The sequence below is a fragment of the Balaenoptera acutorostrata genome, chromosome 6, assembly GCF_949987535.1.
Source record: "Balaenoptera acutorostrata chromosome 6, mBalAcu1.1, whole genome shotgun sequence".
NCBI classification, from domain to species: Eukaryota; Metazoa; Chordata; class Mammalia; order Artiodactyla; family Balaenopteridae; genus Balaenoptera; species Balaenoptera acutorostrata.
Window position 1 is genome coordinate 43,109,596 of NC_080069.1, and position 20,205 is coordinate 43,129,800.

Sequence of the window (20,205 nt, forward strand, 5' to 3'; positions counted from 1 at the left end):
AGTCCCCCTCTCTCCTCAGACTGGGGCAGGAGAGTCAGGTTTGGAACCTTTCCTGCAGGAAATAGTTATTTCCCTGCCCTCAGGTATGGGCATGTGCTGGGGTGGAGTGGGGTGAGAGCAGCTGGACCCATCCCAGGAAGCAGGACAGCAGGTAGGGGGGCCACTGGATCCATCCTGGCTTCTGGGAACATGTCCTGAGTGTGCTTTGTGTACCCACATGGGAGTGTGTAGACACTGATGCGTATCTGCTGGGCTGGGGCTCCCAGGCCCCTGGGCTGAAGGACGGGCTGTGGTCCCTGACAGGGAAAATCCCTCATCCTTCTCATGATCATTAAGTGTCCACTAAAGCAAAAGCCACATGTGACCTGGTCACAATGTACCACTGCCCTGGTACCCTGCTGCTCTGAACTTCCCAGAGCCCAGTGGGGCAAGGCTCACCTGGGGATGGGGGTGGGTTGGGGGAACATGGCAGGGGCAGATCCGAGGGGCTCTCTCCCCAGGAGCGTGGCAGGGGGCCTTTCATTCAAGGCAATTTGGAGAAGTATAGACCTCCAATTAAGTTAGAACATCACCCTTTCAGTTTGTGATGTTTATAGCTAATTAGCTAACCTTACCAGTGAAGTTATTTTTTTCCTAGAAAAATGGCCCTAGCATTACCAGTGATCTGTAACCCATCCTGCCTCCAGCGGCTGTACTGAACAACAAACCATTGTAGGTTGCCTTCTACCATCTTAGCAGACCTCTGCCTACAGATGCCAATAATGTTTTCTGTTGCTTGAAGAGGATCCTGAGCCCCATTAAGAAGGGCATTTGGGGTCAAGGTGCCCTGGCCCTAGGGCTGGGGTTTCCCAGTCTTGCCTGAGAGGAGGGGGGGCTCCCCAGGAGGCTCCTGCCTGGGCTGATGCTGCCCCTTTTCCCCGCCGCCCACTCTTTCCCAACAGATGGCTGCTCCTGTCCCATGGGCCTGCTGTGCCGTGCTTGCCGCTGCCGCTGCCGTGGTCTACGCCCAGAGACACAGTCCACAGGGTGAGTGCTGGGCGGGGGAGCTCCCTGCTGACCCCCTCTGGGAACTGAGCGTGAACCCTCCCCAGCATAGCTGTACGCACCCACCCAAGAGCCACATACTGCCATAGGCTGGCATCGTCACACATGAACATGAGTCATATGACACTGATATACGGGGTGACCCACTGATGTCGTCCCATAAACACAGTCCCCCAGTCACTCCTGGGCGGTCTCATGCTGATGGTATCTCTGGCTTGAGATGATCTGTCCCTCTGCCCACTAGCACTGATACAGGGTACAGGCAGGTGGGATGGGAGTTGGGGGCAGCTAGGGGCAGGGCCCTGTACAGTACCTGGTGAAATGGGGTCCCCTCGGATTTATGGGGGTGCAGTGGGAGGCACTGAGAGAGACAGTGGGTAAGAATATTTCCCCTTGTCCCAGAAGGAATACAGGGACAGAGATGGTAGACTGAGGACAAGGTGTGGGGATGGGCAGGGTGACAAGTGGGAGAGGGCTGGCACACCAGGGAAGGGGCCCGGTCAGTGAGCCGGGCTGGCTGGAGGGGGCAGGGATCGCTCAGGCTGCGCCATTGGCAGCCTCCTGCACCTCCCCCACAACTTGTCCAGTGAGTGCTGAGTCGTCCTCACAGACCACGGGGCAAGGAGCTGCACCCCTGCTGGGAAACGTTGCCACTGGCCCTTCTGCATCTGAGGCAGCACCTCAGACAGCCACGTCAGGACGAGGTCTGACCTCGAGACTCCTTGAACGAGGGAGCCTCCAAGTGTAGGGAGCTCCCCGCCTTGGTTGTGTCCTGCCCCCCACCTCAGTTGGTTCAGGTAGAGGCAGAGAAGGTGGGGGCATCTCTGGGGCCCAGGCGCAGAGCAGACCCTAATGGCTGAGCTCCATGACCCTCAAGGCTGTGGGCTCAAGGAGGGCAGTAGGTCGAGGCTCCTGTGGCCTCTTCCTCGTGAGCCCAGCACTGAGGCCCAGAGAGAGCCTGGCCTGCCCCAGGGCTGCTCCGCAGTGGGCAGGGACTGAAGGGACCACCGGGCCAGCCCATCGACCCCCACCTGCAGTCGGCCTGCCTGGGGCTCTTGTGCTGACCGGACCAGCCTAGGCCCGCCAGTGGTCTTTCCCGTTGGCCTCGCCCCTGCCCTGTGTGTGGGCATAGGCTGCATCTCTGAGAGTGTGAGACTGTCCTTGTGCGTTAGACTGTGTGCTTGTGTGAGTGAGGCTGTGTCCCTGTTTGGGTGCGTTTCTCTGTGTAGTTATATCCTTGTGGGCTGTGCCCTGTGTGTGACATAGTTGATGTGTGACCGTGGCCTTTGTGGGGTTGTGTCCTTGTGGTTTAGACTGTACCCCATGTGTGATAGTTTGTTAGTTTCTCTTTGTTTCTGTCTCTTCGTGTGTTCGTGTCCCTGTTAAACTGTCTCTCTGTGTGTGAGACCATGTCCCCAAGTGTAACTGTGCCTCTGGGTGACAGCGCCCTTCCTGTGCATGCATGTGGCCTTTTATCAGGTGTTACTGTCCCTGAAGTGGCACAGTGTCCCTGCGTAGCTGTGACCTTGTGGATGGTTGTCCTGTGTGTGCTTTTTCTTCTTTGTGGTGACTGTCTTCATCCTATGTGTATGGTGATGTGAAGTTGCTTAGGACGCCTGGGGGGACTGTTTCCAGCATGTGGTCCCCATGTGAGCCCATGTGCACAGGTGTGAGGGAGCCGTCAGCTCTGTCCCTGTGTGTTCTCCATGTCCATGACCTCATCCTGTCTCTGTCTCTTATCCTGGCTTCTAACAACCTTTTCACAGCTGATTCCTTTGGAGCATTTGTCACCGCGTCAGGGCCAAGAAGCCCATCCTCCCCCTGCTGCTTGATTTAATTTCTGAAATGGACAGCACATCAGTAGGGGCACCCACGGGGCGGGAGGAAAGCTGTCCAGAGACAAAGGATTAAATCACTGCCATCTTTGGAGCTGTTGCATGGCTGTGTGTATTGCCATTGCTGTGTTAATTGTAGCAGTTGTGACACTGTGTGATTGTCATGTCACATTACCCCCTCTGCCTCTGCATTGTGGCCTGTAGTTGTCATCTGTCATTGTGTTGTCATTTTTTCATTCCTGCCCTGCCCTTACATGGTTGGTTTGTCACTGTTGTCAGGTTGTGTTTCCATTTCCTTTGTGAGGCAGACAGGGTTCCCCACGTGTTACCCCACTGCCATTACATTCATTGTGCTGTTGGGTTGGTTTCCTTATCTTGCGGCTGTACCTGCCCCCCAGTATTAAAGGGCCATACCGGGGCCATGTTAGTTCTGAGCTGCTGTTGGTCAGTGTTGATGTGTTGCTGCTGGGACCGTGATGGCCACACCCCCTCCACGATGGTCAGTTTTCAGCCTCCTCCTCAGGCCGCTGGATGCAGAGTCTCTGCTGGGGCGGGGGGTGGGGGTGTGTTTGTGTGTGTGTGCAGAGAGAGGGGCTTGGCGTGTTTCCTGGAAGCTCCAGGTTTTTGGAAGGGAGGCTGGAGGGGGGCTCAGTGGCTAGGGCTGGTGGACTGGGGGGGCTCTATGGCTTGAGCCATGGACACTGGGCCTCTGGTCAGAGGGAGGCCCCCAGTCAGTCTCTGGTCCAGCCTCACAGCTGTGGCCTCCAAGGCCCCCCGGCCACCACCCTTCCGCCTGTTCATCCTCTGTTCGGCTGGTCCCAGGCCCCACAGACGAGTGGTCAGGGCTGGCTGGGTTTCCTGCTTCCCTCTCCTTTGACGGGGACAGAGAGGCTCAGAGAGGGGCGAGACAGAGACAGGCAGCGGGGGAGAGAGCTGGAGACACAGAGAGATCCCCGGCACAGGGAGGGTGACCGAGGCAGCAAACAGGGACAGATGTTTCAGCACAGAGAAAAGCAGAACTGGGGAGGGGTCTATAAAGGAGGGAAGGGGGCGGCTGGCGGCATGGGGCGGGGGGGTGGGGGGGGATCCCTACCCCCTGCAGTCCTGGTGGTGTTAACAAGTCTAATTAAGAGGCCACTGGCCCAACTTAATTGGCTCTTTAACAGGAATTGCCTCTGAAAATCCCCCGACTCTGCGGGGTGGCTCTCTGGAGGGGAGATGTGAGGGAGTGTTAACGAGGGATCCCGCGACCCCTCCCCCGCCCCCCTCCCCCTCGCTCTGCCCCTCCCACCCTCACTCCACAGATCTGGCTGGGATCAGGGAAGCATTTGTCCTTCCAGGCTTGGGAGGCAGGATGAGGAGGGTAGATTCGCATCTCCCGGTGCCCGCTTCTCTGGGGCTGTCTGTAGAATCGGTGCCTTGGACTTCCTCTGTCCCACTCGCCTCCCCACCTAGCGCTGCCTCTCAACAGGTGCTCCCTCCCGCCCTTCCACTCCAGTCTCCTGGGCTCCGTCCATCACGCCTGGGTTGCCGAGGCCAGGGCTGGGGTTTGCTTTTGGCTCTGACAGGCCCCTCCTGGGGGCAAGAGAGGAATGGTCAGAGAGCTCCCTCAGTCCCAGCACTCCCCCACCCACATCCCAAGCAGTTCCTGCCTCATGATGATGTTGACAGCTGCCAGGAGTTCCCTAGGGCTCCTGTCCTGGACCCTGCCCATTCTCCCTTCTCCTGCTGCTGCCCCAGCTCTGTATGGTTGGGAGCGGGGGGCTTGTCAGGGGCTCAGAGTCAGGGAGAGGGAGAGAGGCAGGACAGAAAGACAAGGATGGGGAAGATGAAGAGATGGGAAGAGACAGAGGGAGGAGTTCAGGAGAGGGGCCCCTCAGCCCCAGCTTGCCTGGGTAGCAGATGTCAGTGACTGGGGCTGGGCCTGTTGGTGGCAAGAGGTTGGGGTCGTGGGGGTCAGGAAAACTTTTAAAAGGACCTGGGGACTGGAGGTGAACTGGGTCTTCTCTCCCAGCACGCTACACAAACTCTCTACACATACACACATACACACACGGTCCCCAGACGTGCACACACACGTACGAATTTGGAGGCACTCATGTACCTGTACCCTTGTACGGCCGCACAGGAATTTTGCATACCCCTCATCTCCCCAGGACACTCACACCGTGAGACTCAGAGCCTTTCGGCCTGGACTCCTCACTTGTGCACATTCACGGGCTCTCATCCGTGCACGTTTGCCTGGGGGTGCTGGGTGGGGCTGTGACCTGTGACTTTTGCCTTGTGCCCTCCCTGCCCCCCACAGAGACACCCCATGTGCAGTACAAACGCCTGGGCTCAGACGTGACTCTGCCGTGTGGGACGGCGAACTGGGATGCAGCTGTGACGTGGCGGGTGAATGGGACAGACCTGGCCCCTGACCTGCTCAATGGCTCTCAGCTCGTGCTCCGTGGCCTGGAACTGGGCCACAGCGGCGTCTACGCCTGCTTCCACCGCGACTCCTGGCACCTGCGCCACCAAGTCCTCCTAAATGTGGGCTGTAAGTGTTACTCCCAGCACCCCTCATTTGACCTCCCACTTCACTCAAGGGCGTTGTCCATGAGGCCCGGACCCTTGGCCCGGTTCAAAGCCCCTTCCTGGTGGTAGTGGTGGAGGCCCTGACCCTTGCTCTCTGATCGTATTTGAGCCTGCTCTTCTGACCTCTGAGCCCAGTCTCACCCCCTGAGTCCAGACCCCTGGCATTTTGCACTTGTATCCACCCCCACTGGAGATCTTTGAGATCCTGAAATCCTGTTCCCTATGACAAGATGGGCACAGGAGGGCTGGCAGGCATGGCCCACCTGGGGCCTGGTGGGGAAGAATCCTAGAGTCCCAGCTCCGAGCTGGAGTGGCCTCACTCCACTGTGTCCTCTCACAGGGTCTGGCCCTGAGGGCCTTAGGGAAGAAAATGGGGTATACGGTTATGCAGGTAGAGGTGTGGCACTCTGGGAAGCTCCAGGGAAGAAGGAAGGCTTCCTGGAGTGTGAAGCACATGGAGACTTGGAGGATTTGGAAGATACACTGAAAAAGTTCTTTCTGGCAGAGAGCTGAGTGTGACCATAGGCTTCAGAGGCTGGGAGGGCATGAAAAGGCCACTTGGGTTGGTATAAATGGCAGAAGGGAGCTGAAGGAGGGGACGGGGCAGATCATGATCCTAGAAGCTGGGGAGTGACACGATCAGAGTCATGTTGTTAAAAGGTCCCTCTCTCTGTGCTGCGGGGAGGCAGGTGGATGGGCAAAGGCGGGGGCAGGAAGGAGGCTGTTGCTGGGATGCAGGAGAGATGAGGGGGACCTAGGACCGGGGCATAGAGTTGGGGAAGTTGAGAGGGGGCGATTGGACCTCCAGGAGCTGGTGATGGATTGGAGGTAGGGAGGACAGGAGAATAGAGAGTGGGAAGAGTCAAGACGGCTGGTGGTACCAATCGCTGCAACAGAGACAAGGTGGAAGGGTCAGCTGGAGGAGAAGATAGCGTGTTCTGTTTACACGGTGTCTCAGTTTGGGTTTCCCTAGAATCAGGTGAGAATTTGCATACAGGTAGTCTGTTTGGCAGGTGACAGAAACATCATAAGGGAATGGGAAAGGGATAGAAAAGGAAGTTAAGCTAGCCGGTAAAGGGGGAGTTATCTAGCCACTGCTTCTGGGCAACTGGCGCTTAACCCGCTGGGGGAGCCCCGGGAACCGAGGCAGAAAATGTGTCTCAGAGTTCTCCTGCCTAAGGAGTGCGGGGGCTCAGATGCTTATACACTAAGGGGTCGGGGTGGGGCTGCTTTAATTCCCCAGCACTTTTGGCCTGATGCCCTGACAGGCAATGCAGGTTTTGGTGGCCAAAGAAAGCTCTGAGGCAAATAACTGCAGAAGCAGTCAGCGGGTACGGGTGAGGGATCTGCAGCACCACCATCTGCTATAGACATGTTGGGTTGTGGTCCCCGGGGGACAACCGGGAGTTGATGGCTGGTAGCCAGTGAATCTGAGGGTCTGGGACTCGGGGAGAGGCCTGTGCTGGAGACGGGAATTTGGGGGGGTGTCAGCATTAACTCCTTGGGAGGGGGTGAGATGGCCAAGGGTGAGATTGTGGGATGAGGAGAGAAGAGGACCCAGAACCCAGCCCTGAAGACCATCACTGTAAAAGGGGTTGATGGAAGAAACGAGCCACAAAAAGATGAAAGATGAGAAGGAGGCGGCAGGAAGGTAGAAGGAAGAGCAGGTGAGTGTGATTCAGAAGAGGCGTTTGGAGCATCGGGATGGTGAGGTTATCAGTGTTGCTGATGGTCATCTGGGCAGGCCTCTGGAGCTCAGCCAGAGGCACCAACTGACAGAGTAAATACTCTGAAAATAGCTTCTTTTCTTCTTGAGCCAAGGATTCAAGCTTCTCCGGCCTCATCCCACTTGGGTGATGCACCCCACTGTCTGAAGATGGTTTCTTTACTCCTGGGAGCTACTGAGGGGAGGAGACGCTTGAGGGACCTGGAAGCAGGCCCTTTCCCCACTATCAGGAGACTGGTGTGGACAACCGTGGGAAATGTTAGGCTGAAGTGTTGCTCAGGGTCCGCCACAACACTGACCCGTCAGTGGGGCTAGAGGAGAGGTACAGGTATGTTTTGGTAGGGATGTTCCTTTCCCCACAGAAAACCTCTTTTATGTGTTTAAACTGGAGAGATGGCAGTCATCATGAAACGCGTTAGTTGCAAACCGAGGGTGGAGTGACCCCTGTCGGCCAGCTTGAGATATGCAGGATCAGCCCACCAGAGTCCTCCCTGGCCCACCACAGGGTACGTTAGAAGTGGACCATGCAGCCTAGCCCTGGGCCCTTACATGGGGAAAAAGGCCATATATTGAGTGCAAGGAATATGAGGCCAACTTGGTACAAGTCACCCATACCCTTGTCTTCTCAGTTCGAGTCCCAGAAGTCCTCAGGATGGACAAGGCCGGCTGTGATGGCTGGGCCTTGGTGGCTCTGGGCCCCCATTCCTGATGACTCGATTTTCTTTGAGAGGTCATTGGAAGGGGATTGGGTCTAGATGTAATGCCTGCAGCCATACCCACAGCTGCCCTTTGTGACCAGAACCCAGACCTTTTATATATAGTGCTGATCACTCCCCAGGCCCTGCCTGTCAGAGGAGAGCTGGCCATGAGTTGGCTGTAGCATTAGTTACAGATACTTATCTCTCATTGCCTTGTTTCCTTCTAAAGAGTTGGTCAGAGGAACAGGGGACATTAATCATGATTGTTTCAGTCACTTTATATTAGTAACAAGAGACTGGGTTTGGCAACACTCAATATCAAATTATCCTTCTCGCCAGTGCTCAGAGAACAGGACAAAGCTACCCCTGATTTGTGGGCCATTCAGACTAAAAATTATTCAATATTTATCCTAAACATATAAGATTTTCATGTCTCTATTTCCAAGGGAACCTGGTCATAAAAATATTCCGTTGAAAGTCCCCTTAACCAGGCTGATCCCTGAACTGCTTCCTCCTGACCCACCTTCCTGCCCTCAGGCAGATGGTCACAACCAGCAAGGAGGCCCCTACCCAGGGTGATGGAAGGACCCCCCACATTAGGAAACAGGATCACAAGGTTCCTTTCAGTAGCATCCTTTTGTTTCCTTAGACACTGCTAATTCCGTGTCATTCTGATTTTAAGCTGAAATAAATCAGAGATTAAGTGACTGATTTTAAATAGACAGTTCTTTGTCCAGGTTTAAAATATTTGTATTTGATTGGTCAGGACAGGAGCTCCTGAACCCCTGGTTCAGCATCGCTTCCTCCTCAGCTCTGTTTGGTGGGGAAGGAGAGAGCAGCCTGTGGTTGAAGAAGAAATTGGGGGGAAAAGATGGGTAGATGGTGGGCATTTAGGAGTCCAGAAGTTGGGGTGCCTCGAGGGATGTCACGAGATAAGGTTAGGACAGGCCATGGGTCTTGAATGCCAGGCAGGAGGAGGAGGAGTGTGGGTGCGGCCCAGGCAGGGCTGGAGCTGGAAGGGTCACCCCGCCCCGCCTGGCCTGATCTGGCCTGGCCAGGGGTGTGGGCAGCCCGCCCCTCCTCCTCTCTGAACTGGCGGGCAGGCCTCGTGCGTGCTGGGGGCTCCAGCCCAGGCGGGCTGGCGAGATGAGAGGAAAAACATGCGGTTTGGTGGGCTGGACATGGGAAAACAAGCCAATTAGGAAAACAAACAAATCCTGGGCCAGCGGGGGTACACGCACGCATGCACACGCACACACAGCCCCGCGTGGGACTCAGGGACGCCCTGCCACAGGCTGATGCTGTCACTTGGGCATCTCAGGAGCCCCCATGGGGGCAATTCAGGAAGTCTGGGCATCCAGGAGCATGCCTGTATGTGATATCATGACACGTATGTGTATGGGCTTTTGCTCACACACAGCCTCTAACATGCTCTCACACGGTGTTCAGCTCATACGTGTGAACACACTTGGAATTCTGGGCACCTTCCCACACCCACAATTCGAAAAATGCATTCAGACTTAAGTTCCGTCTCATACGCAGTGTCTCAGGTTTGTAGTCCCGTTGTCACTGTTTCACACACAACAGCGCATTTACACGGAGGACCTCAGCCACACAGCCTCACACGTGTAGACAACCCCCAAGTCACACAGCCTCACCTCGAGCCCCACACAAATGCAGTCACCCGGCCACGCACAGCCAATCGCAGCAAGACTGCTGCCCAGAGTCCCAGTCACACACAGGAAGCCTCTCGGAGTTACGCACACAGCCTCACAATGGCAATCTTACAAACAGCTTCTCCCCTGACTTGCAGCACGCTCCCAGCAGGCCTCCTAATTGCACACTGTCCCACAGCCTCACACTTTGTCTCTCTCAGCACACCCACCTCCGCCCACCCGGCCCCTCAGCTGGGCTCCAGCTGCAGCAAGTCACTCCTTTTCTTCCTTTTCTTTGTTTTTCTTTCCTCCTTTTCCCTCTGAGAAACCTGGTCCCTGTCAGGAAACCCAAGCCCTTCCCTACTCAGGGCCCAGGGCCAGGCTGGAGTAGCCAGATGACAGACAAAGCCCTGCCTGCCCTCCCTCCCCCCCGCCCGCCCCCCATGACCTGCCCAGTCAGAGAGGGGAACTGGTTTGCGGGGGGATGTCTGAGGGGAGACGGGTCCGAGGGGGGAGGACGGTCAGAGGGAAATGGAGGAAACCGGCCACTGGGGAGGCTGGGCGGGTGCGGGGGCCTGCGAGTCCAGTGCCATGGCCCGCTCTGCCCTCCAAAGAGTCCCAGGTGGCAGGGAGCTGACTCTGCAGGCTTCAGTCCCCCCTCCCCCGCCCCCCGCCCAGTGCCCTTCTCCTTTGAAGCTGGGGGTAAGGGAGGGTGGTGGTAGGAGGGGGCAGTGGAGGCTTCTCAGCCAACCTCGGAATGTCCTTTCCTCCTGGGGTGGCTGCCAACGCCGGCCTGGCCCACAGGCCCCCACGAGGCGCTTCCTGTGTCCTTGGCCACCCCCCACCCCCCCGCACGCCTCTGTGCCCCTGGGCAGATAGGCACGGGGTACGTGAGGCGCGCAGGATGAACATGGAAGAGACACAAGATGGACGTGGGGCCAGGAAGGCTTCCTGGGGGAGGCAGGCAGCAGCGGGCAGAAAGCAGGCTGCCCCTCGTGCAGGCTCAGCTGGCCTCCAGCTCTCCCCTGCAGGCCAGGGGCTGGAGCCACCTCTGCCCACAGCATAGCCCGCGCCACCTGCCACCTGCCACATACAAGCTCCCCTCATGCCTCTCTGACCCCTTCATCTCCCCTGCTGCAAAGCCAGATCGGGCCCTGGGGGTTCGGCCCCAGTACATACGTACTTCACATATGCTGGACACGTACACGCAGTCACACACAGTCACTCGCAATCCCGTGCACACTGTGGATGGAAGCCCACGGCTCCCCAAGTATCACCACGGCCACTCAGCAAGTGTGGACATGCACTCCCCCTCACCGTCCCTGGCTTATTGAGCTGCCCCCCTCCCATTTCCTGTCCACCTGTCAGGCAGGGGGCGGGGTGGGGGGGCACAGGCGGGAGGTGTCAGTGTCCCTGGAGCCGTGGACGGACATGCCTTGCCTGGGTCAGATCACAGAAGCTGCCTCCTTCCAGGAACCTGAGCCGGCTGTCCTCATGCCTTACCAAATGCCCGAGGGTGGAACAGCTGGGCTAAGTGCTCACAGCAGCAAAAAGAGTGGTTAGACAGCAGAGAGGACTTCCCAAGTATGTGTGTGTGGTCGTGTTGGTGGGTATCCCCATCCTGGTGTTTTAGTACCAGCTCTGGCTTGCTGTGTGACCACAGGTAGGTCCCCATCCCTCTCTGGCCCTCCGCGTTCCCCAGAGTAAAGGCAGCTGCTGACCATATAAAGGGCTTCTTTTTTCTTTTTTAAATAAATTTATTTATTTATTTATATTTGGCTGCGTTGGGTCTTCGTTGCTGTGCTCGGGCTTCCTCTAGTTGCGGTGAGCGGGGGCTACTCCTCCTTGCAGTGCGTGGGCTTCTCACTGCGGTGGCTTCTCTTGTTGCGGAGCACCAGCTCTAGGGGCATGGGCTTCAGTATTTGTGGCACACGGGCTCAGTAGTTGTGGCTCGTGGGCTCCAGAGCGCAGGCTCAGTAGTTGTGGCTCATGGGCGTAGTTGCTCTGCTGCATGTGCGATCTTCCCGGACCAGGGCTCAAACCCGTGTCCCCTGCATTGGCAGGCGGATTCTTAACCACTGCACCACCAAGGAAGTTTCCTAAAGGGCTTCCTTAGGGGTCTGTGATGGAGAAGCTGGGGGCTGGGGCTGGGGTGAGGTACACACCAAGGGAACAGCAGCTTCCTCTCTGCACACACACACAGTCACACATAGTCATGTGCTCTGAGAGCCATACACAGACATTCCTACATACGTACACACATACCATCACACATCACTCATTCATGTCACACACAGAGACACATATGTGACATACATGCATATGAACAGCCGCCCAGTGCTGTCGTTCATGTGGAGCCACCAGGCCTGTCCTCGTGTTTCTCATTCTCTCCCGAGGGGAAGCCTGGGATGTCTCTTCTCCAGGGCGTGCACCCTGATCACCCCACCAACCAGAGGACCCGGTCAAGACCCCCCCCTTGGCCTCTGTTGCACAATCTTCCTCTGGAAATGGACGCAGTGTGGCAGGAGATTTGGGGCTGGGGCCGATTCCCCCAGACATCACCTCCATCCTGTGATCGATGAGCTGAGGCCTCCCCACAGTTCCCGCCTCCATTGAGCAGGTGGGGGGGCTCTCTCTCCATACAGCCCGTTTTCCTTTAATTAAACATCTGGCTCTCTGTGGCCTGGGAAGCCTCAGACCCTCGCTGACAGCACCCTCCCCCCGCCACCTCTGGCATCGCTGATGGGTTGAAGGGGGAGAGCTGGGGTTCTGGGGCCCACCTGTCCCCACACTAACGCAGGGGACTGGGGGCTCCAAGAATGCCCTGACCGTGCTGTCCTCACCCCCAGTGCCGCCGCGGGAGCCCGTACTCAGCTGCCGCTCCAACACTTATCCCAAGGGCTTCTACTGCAGCTGGCATCTGCCCACTCCCACCTACATCCCCAACACCTTCAATGTGACTGTGCTGTGAGTAGACGCACCTGTGACCTGGTTCCAACCCTGACCTCTGACCTCTCCCCCAGCCCCCCACCATGCCCTCAGTCCAGACCCTAGCCCAGCCTTGGGCTTGACCTTCCCCCAGCCTCTGCCCTAGCCGACCTTGATGTTGGTAACGGTGCCTGGGCTTCATCCCTCCCCAGGCATGGCTCCAAGATTATGGTCTGTGAGAAGGACCCGGCCCTCAAGAACCGCTGCCACATCCGCTACATGCACCTGTTCTCCACCGTCAAGTACAAGGTCTCGATAAGTGTCAGCAACGCTCTGGGCCACAACGCCACAGCTATCACCTTCGACGAGTTCACCATTGGTGCGTGGGGAGGGGGTGGGTCCCTGCTGCATACTCCAGTGGGAGTAAGTGGGTGTTTGCCAACGTGTATATGAGCATTGGTGGGGGTGTCCACATTGTGTGCCCAGGTATATGTGGAACGTATAATGTGTACATATATGCGTGGCATGTATATACCTGTGAACATCTGAGTGGATGTCCTTCACCTGCCAGGGCCAAGAGACCTCTCCAGCGGCTCTTCCCATCGTCTCTCTGGCTCCCAGAGCATGCACGAGGGGGAGGGGGGCAGGCTGGGCCAGACCCTTGTGCAGCTGCAGCCTCCACCCCCCCCCCCCCCAACGCTAATGGCTTCCTTACGGCCTGTGATGAATGAGGTGTCAGAACAGGAGACAGGACTGGGAGAGATACCGCCCTCCCCCCCACCCCATCCCAGCCAGACCCTCTGCCCGCCCCTGCCCCATCCCGGCCAGACCCTCTGCCCGCCCCTGCCCCACCCCGGCCAGACCCTGTGCCTCTGCCTGCCCCACCCCCAGCATGGCTGGGTCCCCAGCCAGCCTCTTGCTATGTGAGCTGGGCCCTTAGATGCTCTCATCAGATCCTCAGCCCACTTCCAACCCAGATCTGCAACACCTGTGGACCGTCTTTTAACCTTGACCCACAGAGCAGCTTCAAACCCAGACTCTTCCAAGGGAGGCCGTGTCTCAGTTTGGAACTGGAAAAGTTGAGGTGAAAAGCCAGGCTTGGGGAAGTATATGATGCTGGTACAGGCTGGGGTGATCCAGGTGATGATGAGGGTAATGGTAGGGCATGACATAGGCTTAGTAATTGGGATGCTGGTCATCATGAGGATGGGGTTGATGATGGGATGAAATTTATGATGTTGATACCATGAGCTGGTGACAGTGACTATAGTGACCGTCATTGGTGATGACAGGGATGTGAAAGGTGGAAGTAATGAGATGGTTGTTAACGGTGGTTGCCAAAATTGACAACAGAGAAGAGCGATGATGATTGATGTGCATTGGTTGACATGGTGGCTGGGGTTGACGAAATGGGGTTGTTCCAAGAGATCAGTGTGGTACTGAAGCTGTGTTTCCTCAACAGTGAAGCCTGACCCTCCAGAAAACGTGGTAGCCCGACCAGTGCCCAGCAACCCTCGCCGGCTAGAGGTGACATGGCAGACCCCCTCGACCTGGCCTGACCCCGAGTCCTTTCCTCTCAAGTTCTTTCTGCGCTATCGACCCCTCATCCTGGACCAGTGGCAGCATGTGAGTGCCCAACCCTGCCCTGCCCAGATCCCGAGAGCCCGAATCAGAGCCACACGGCATGGGAGGCCCCCGTATCCCTGCTGCTAGCTGTTCCAATGTGAAGCCTGAGGGCAGTCAGAGAGGCTTTCCGGGGGGAAGAAGGGACCAGGTGGGCCTGGAAGGATGGATGGAGCTGAGGGCGATGTCCTGATCTAAGGTCCTTAGGGGTTCCTGGTGACCCCCATTAGGGCAACAGGAACGCATCTGTCATTGTGGCTCCGCATGGTAGTGGAGAGAAATGCTGGGAGGCAGACGGCAGGCAGTGTTTCCCTTTTCTTACCTCTGGCTTCAGCCCTGATCAGACATCTCCCTCTTACACTCTGGGCCAGGCTCTGAGCCTGTGCTGGACCCAAGGGGCAAGATAGTCCCTGTCCTCAAGGACTCACAGATGGTCCCAAGGGGTCAGAATCTGGCAATAGAGTCAAGCTCAATCCAGGGTGTGAGCTCAGGCCGTGATTAGTGTCATGGCTCCAATGTCAAGTCTACCTTAGAGGTCAGCTTAAAGTTATGGGTCAGAAGGTGGTCTGGACCGGGACCGAAGCAGTGGACGGGGGGCAGTATGGGGTCAGGCTGTGGTCTGGGATGTTGATCAAGTTACGAGAGCGAGCTCTGGGGAGCAGCCAGGGGTTTGGGGCAGACTTGAGTTTCTCTCTCCTTGAGGGCCCTGGGCCCATAGGGCTGTGGGTGCTATGTGGCCTGTGAGGTCTGTGGGCTACGTCTGGGGCTGGGAAGGTGCACCCTGGGGCCACCCAGGCTGGCACCCAGGGTCAACCTGTGCCCCCACCGTGTCCACCTGGTTCCAGCCTCATCTCCTCCTGCGCCTCTCCCAGCTGGCCTTTAAAGCGCGTAATTCGATTCCAGGGCGCCTGTCCTGGTTGCAGGCCTGGCTCCCACAAAGGCTGCTTACACGCTCATATGTTCCCTGACAGAGTCCGGAGTCCCTCCCGCCTGGCCAGCTGCCCGCGACTAATGCATTGCTAATAACCAGGGTCTAGTTTCACAAGCCCCCCTCTCCTGCTAACTAGCTGCAGGCAGCAGCCCCGCGCGTCGCAGTGCACACGCCTTGCAGTGGACCTGGCACACTGCCTACCACACACACGCGGGAACATGCACGCACACACGTGGCCCCCAGCAGGAACCATGCTCCCTACGTGCGTGTGACTAACATGCCAAGGCCACCCACTGGCCTGCACCGTGGGCAGAGCTGACCCCAACGCTGACGCGGGCAGAGCAAAATATGTGGGCTCCGTGGCAAGAACGTGAGTGGCCTGTGGCACATGTTATCCCTGCTCCATGTCACATTGGTGTTGTGGTTGGCTAGATTTATGGCTCTTTTGAACTTGAGTTTTGCTCTGAACAGAATGGACTCTCCCCAGTCCTTAAGCTTGGAGAGAGGCAGGTGTATGATTGGGAGGGGGAGTGGAGGGGAGAGCAGAGAGAAACATCACTTGGATTTTCAGGAGGATATGAGAGATACAGGTCAGGAATTACACAAGAATGGGCACCATGAGGTCTGGCAGGGGCTGTCTCAGCATGGATAAGGGGGAGGCGAGTCCTGGGACCCAGCATGGGTTCCCTGCATCTTCTGCTCTGGGCCTAACTCAGCAGGAAGGCTGGGAGGGCATGTTTGATGTCTGCTGCTAGAGACTGGATGGAGGACTCCTAGGTAAGGCGGATGCCAGCAACTAGGGAATTCCTGACAGTTGTGGAGCCATTCTCTTAAGGGGCTGGATTAAGGGATCAGTGACAACCTAACAAGAAGGGCCCAGGCCTAGGAGATGTGGCTTCCAGGAGGGCACTGCACTTCTAGGCCACATTCCTAGAGGTACGGTTGGTTTCCCACCATAAGCCCACCAAGGAGGTGGTAATTTGATCTGCTCCCCATGGCCCTCCCCCTTTGGGGGAAGACAGATGTGGAGATCCGGGGGACAGAATCAAAGGAGGAGGCCCGAGGGTCAAATCCTGGGAAGAGGGAGAAGGAGCCGAATGAGCGAGGGCTCCTTAGCCAGAGGGGGTCTTTACAGAGCAAAAGGGGACTGGGGGACCAGAGGTGGAACTGGGCCCCAACTCCAGGAGAGGAGGGTCTCTGGGGCCCACCGATCTTCCAGGGCTGGGAGTAGGACTTACTGAGCCCAGATCTGGGCCCAAAATGGCTCTCATACCGACTCTGGCCTTTGCCAGTACCTCCTATCTCAGGCTCACAAACCCTGGAGGAATTGGGAGGCTTTCCCGCCCCACTTGGACCCAGCTGCACACACATGAATCCACATACACACACGCACATGGACTCACAGACTGTCAGGTCAGGTAGCCCAGACCCTGGTTTTCTTGGGGGAAGAGTGTAACAGGGACCCAAAAAGCCCTGAAGCCAGACGTGGCCCAGAGCGGGCCCCCTCCTCCGCCCCTGCCGGCTGCCCCTGTTTACGAGGCGCCTTAATGAGGCGGCGGGTGCCGCTGAGATGAACCAGAGCCCAGCCTGGGCCTGGGAGGGGCGACGGACAGGCAGGCCAGCCTGGAGGGTGGGGGGAGACCCTCAGGATGGGGCCGGCCTGGGCGGGGGTGGGGTGGCCATGCCTCCAGGAGGAAATGGAGCAGCTGTCCTGCTGTCCTGCCGCCCCAGGAGCTGCCCCCCCACCCCTTTCCCACCTCAGGTAGGGCGATGACCATAAGTGAGGCCACCCTGAGGGGGAGACCCAGCTAGGGCCAGGCTGGTGGGTGCGCCGGGCATCTGGGAGCCCAGGCTCTGAGCTGGAACCCGTGATAACGACAGAGCTGGCTGAAGTCTCTTTGGTGTTCACCATGTGCCTGAGTCCTCATTACAACCCTGTGAGAGAGATCATTAACGCCATTTTACAGATGAGGACCGCAAGGCATGTGGAAGTTAGGTAACTTAGTCACCTAGTTAGTAGGGGATGGAGCTAAAATTTGGACTCGGGCAGCCTAGCTCCATGCCTGCGTTTGTAACCTTCCCTTTAAACAGCTCCTTGATGGAGTGGGAGAGGGCAGCACAACGTTACGCCTCTCTCACCCCATTCCTCTTGTCGCCTCCAGCTGGAACTGAGGTCGGGACTGGGCTGGGGCTAGTGAGAGAGCTGGGGTGACAGCAGAGTGAAGACACTGAGCAAAGTCCTCCTTACTCTCCCCTCGGGGCATTTCTCATCTCCTTAAAGATCTCCTCCCTCAGGACTGTCTTTGCTCCCTGCGGGGGGGGGGGGGGTGGGTGGTGGTGGTGGGAGGGGGGGTCTCCTCCCAGAGAAGTCTTCACTCTCCCAGGGATATTCTCAGTGTCCTCCCCCCAGGGAAGTCCTCATTCCCTCCAGGGGTGTTTTCACTCCTCTCTCCCCACAAGTGTTCTCACTTCTTCTGGGGGTGCCTCACTCTCGTGACCCCCAGGGTCCGCCGTCCCTATACCCCCCCCCACCCCGTGGTTTGGCTGCAGGTGGAGCTGTCGGATGGCACAGCGCACACCATCACGGATGCCTACGCTGGAAAGGAGTACATCATCCAGGTGGCGGCCAAGGACAATGAGATTGGGACGTGGAGTGACTGGAGTGTGGCCGCCCACGCCACACCCTGGACTGAGGAGCCACGACACCTCACGACCGAGGCCCAGGCCCCCGGTGAGCCCGCCCCCTGGGCTCCCTCCTGCTCCTCCCGGGACTTGGAGCATCTGCTCCAGGGGTCTCCACAGTCTGTGTGGCTGCCACACTCTCGTCGGTCTGTCCAGCCCCTGCTGTTCCTTGTCCTTGCTGTCTGGACACTGCCGGTGGGGGCCTCTGGATGGAGGGGTCCTCTGTGTGCCTTGGGGAAGCAAAGAGCTGCCTGATGGGTGAGGCAGGGGCTGTCTGACAGGAGAGGCAGCCCCGGTCTGACACAAGAAGCAGGAGCAGTGTGCCTGTGGACCCCAGATGGAGGTGGGACTCCAGCCCCGGCCCGGCCCAGCCCTGAGTTTCCCCCATGTTCCCCAGAGACCACGACCAGCACCACCAGCTCCCTGGCACCCCCACCCACCACGAAGATCTGTGACCCCGGGGAGCTGGGCAGCGGCGGAGGACCCTCAGCGCCCTTCTTCATCAGTGTCCTCGTCACTCTGGCCCTGGCTGCCGCTGCCGCCGCTGCCGGCAGTCTCCTGATCTGGTAAGTGGAGTGAGGCTGGGTGGTGGAGGGGAGCCCGAGGGGACCCCGACCCCACCCTCTTCCCTCACAGCCTCCTGCCCTGTCCCCCCAGAGCCCGGCATCCCGTGAGGACATGCCAGCGCACCTGCAGAGGAGCAGGAGGCCGGAGCTGAGCCCGAAGACCCCGGTTTCTATTTTGCACACGGGCAGGAGGACCTTCGGCATTCTCTTGAGACACAATTTGTAGAGACCCCGGCAGGCCCGGGCCTGCCGCCCCCCAGCCCCGCCACACCACGCCGGCCCCCCTCCCTGCTCAGGGCAGGGGGCCATGCAGCTAACCCACCCACCAAAGAGCACCCACACCTCCGTCCTGAGCCCTGGGGCTGGGCCCTCCAACGCCAGCGACTCCCAGGAGCCCTTGGGGGGCCTGAGGGGAGCCCCTCACATCCACAGTCTCGCCTCCTGTCCCAGCCTCCTGTCTGTTCCAGGGTCTCTGTTGCCACCATCAGATTATAAGCTCCTGACGCTGGGGGGGGGGCCCGGCCATCCCCTTCCCCCAGCACCCACACTTTTCAGTGCCCCGCCTCCGCCCCTGTTTTGTACGACCCTCCCCTTTTCCTGCTCCTGCCCCGCAGTATTTAATGCCCTGTCAGTCCCCTCTAGTCTGACTCAGTGGTAACTTGCTGTATTTGAATTTTTTACAGATGTATATACGGGGGTGGGGGGTTCTCATTAAACGTCACCATTTCATGAGTCCTTAGACCAGACCCACTTTGGGAGGGTAGCCCTTGTCCAAGGGCCTCTCCCCTTCCAGGCCTGGAGGAGGGAAGCAGTTAGAGTTGGAGAGAGACAGCCCTCTCCAGACAGGTGGGGAGAGGCAGTTCAGCTCTCAGGCAGATGTGTCCGGGGATGGGGCTTCCCGCCTCTTTGGAGGGTAGAGCTCCCTGGAGGCCATGGGCAGAGTTGTGGGGAACAAGGGGCCCCAGTGAGGCAGGTCCCACGCGGGGGGCATCGAGTCAGCCCCGGAGGCTACTGAATCCTGGCAGGGCCGAGGTCTGTCAGGGGTCATCTCTGGAGCTGCCTTCCACGGGTGCCCAGGCCCGGCTTTACCCACGGGGCAGAGGTGCAAGAAGGGGAGGAGGCCAGGCTTCATCCTCGGGGCGGAGGGGTTGTCCTCCTTGCCATTCAGGAGACACAGGCCGGGGTTCTAGCAGGTCAGGCCTGGAGCTCAGCCAGGGCTGAGAGTGCAGAGCGCAGAGTGGCCTGGGCAGGCAGGGAGGTTGCCCGAAGGAGGCCACTTGGTACGTGACCAGGCACTGGACTCGTGCTTCAGGATGGGAATCACGGAGTACAAGGTTTACCCCAGGGTTAGATTGCAGTGAGGACTCAGTGTGAGTGGGAGGGGAGTGGGCTTCGGCTTTACAGGGTGCTCAGTCTTTGGGCCAATGCCACACTCTCTGCCCACACCCTTCTGGTCCCCAAACCGGGACTCCAGGATCCCTTTGATTTCCCCTCAGAGGAGAGGCCCCTGGCTGCCTCAGGCCTGCTCAGGTCCAGCCCCCCTTGTCGGAGCCACCTCCCTGCAGCTCCTTGGCTGGGAATGCCCAGGTCTGGGGCCAAGTTGGCAGGCACCTCTGGCCTGGGGGTGGGGCCAAAGGGTTAGGCCACAGCCCCAACCTGGGAGCCAGGCTTGGCCACGCTCCGGGCGGCTGGAGCAAGAAGAGAAGTGGAGTCAAAGCCAGAACACACTGGTCCACGCACAACCAACCCCCCGCCGCCCAAGCAGGCACCGAGCAGCGCACCGCCACTGAGCCGCTGCCCCCAAGTCACACATGCACCCCGGTTCAAACCCTCCTCCTCAGACCAGGGTCAGGAAATGGACATTCCTTTGCTGGTCTCGCTGCCAGCCTGGGATGATGCCCTGGGAGGAGGGGTTCGCAGTTCCAGGAGTACTGATGAGT

The 20,205-nt window shown here is 58.4% G+C and overlaps 1 protein-coding gene across 4 annotated transcripts in view; it reads left to right on the forward strand.

The window, feature by feature from the left end:
- The window catches only part of CNTFR (ciliary neurotrophic factor receptor), a 39,497-nt gene extending 20,500 nt beyond the window's left edge, over nt 1-18,997 (forward strand). For all 4 annotated transcript variants that reach the window (XM_007176892.2, XM_007176891.3, XM_007176890.2 and 1 more), the window contains exons 3-10: nt 942-1,026; nt 5,185-5,418; nt 12,385-12,502; nt 12,676-12,842; nt 13,926-14,089; nt 17,568-17,748; nt 18,097-18,265; nt 18,357-18,997. In XM_007176892.2, coding sequence (XP_007176954.2) covers nt 942-1,026; nt 5,185-5,418; nt 12,385-12,502; nt 12,676-12,842; nt 13,926-14,089; nt 17,568-17,748; nt 18,097-18,265; nt 18,357 — 1,119 coding nt within the window. In that variant the 3' untranslated portion in view covers nt 18,358-18,997. The remainder of the gene's footprint in view (nt 1-941; nt 1,027-5,184; nt 5,419-12,384; nt 12,503-12,675; nt 12,843-13,925; nt 14,090-17,567; nt 17,749-18,096; nt 18,266-18,356) is intronic.
- Nucleotides 18,998-20,205: the final 1,208 nt, after the last annotated feature.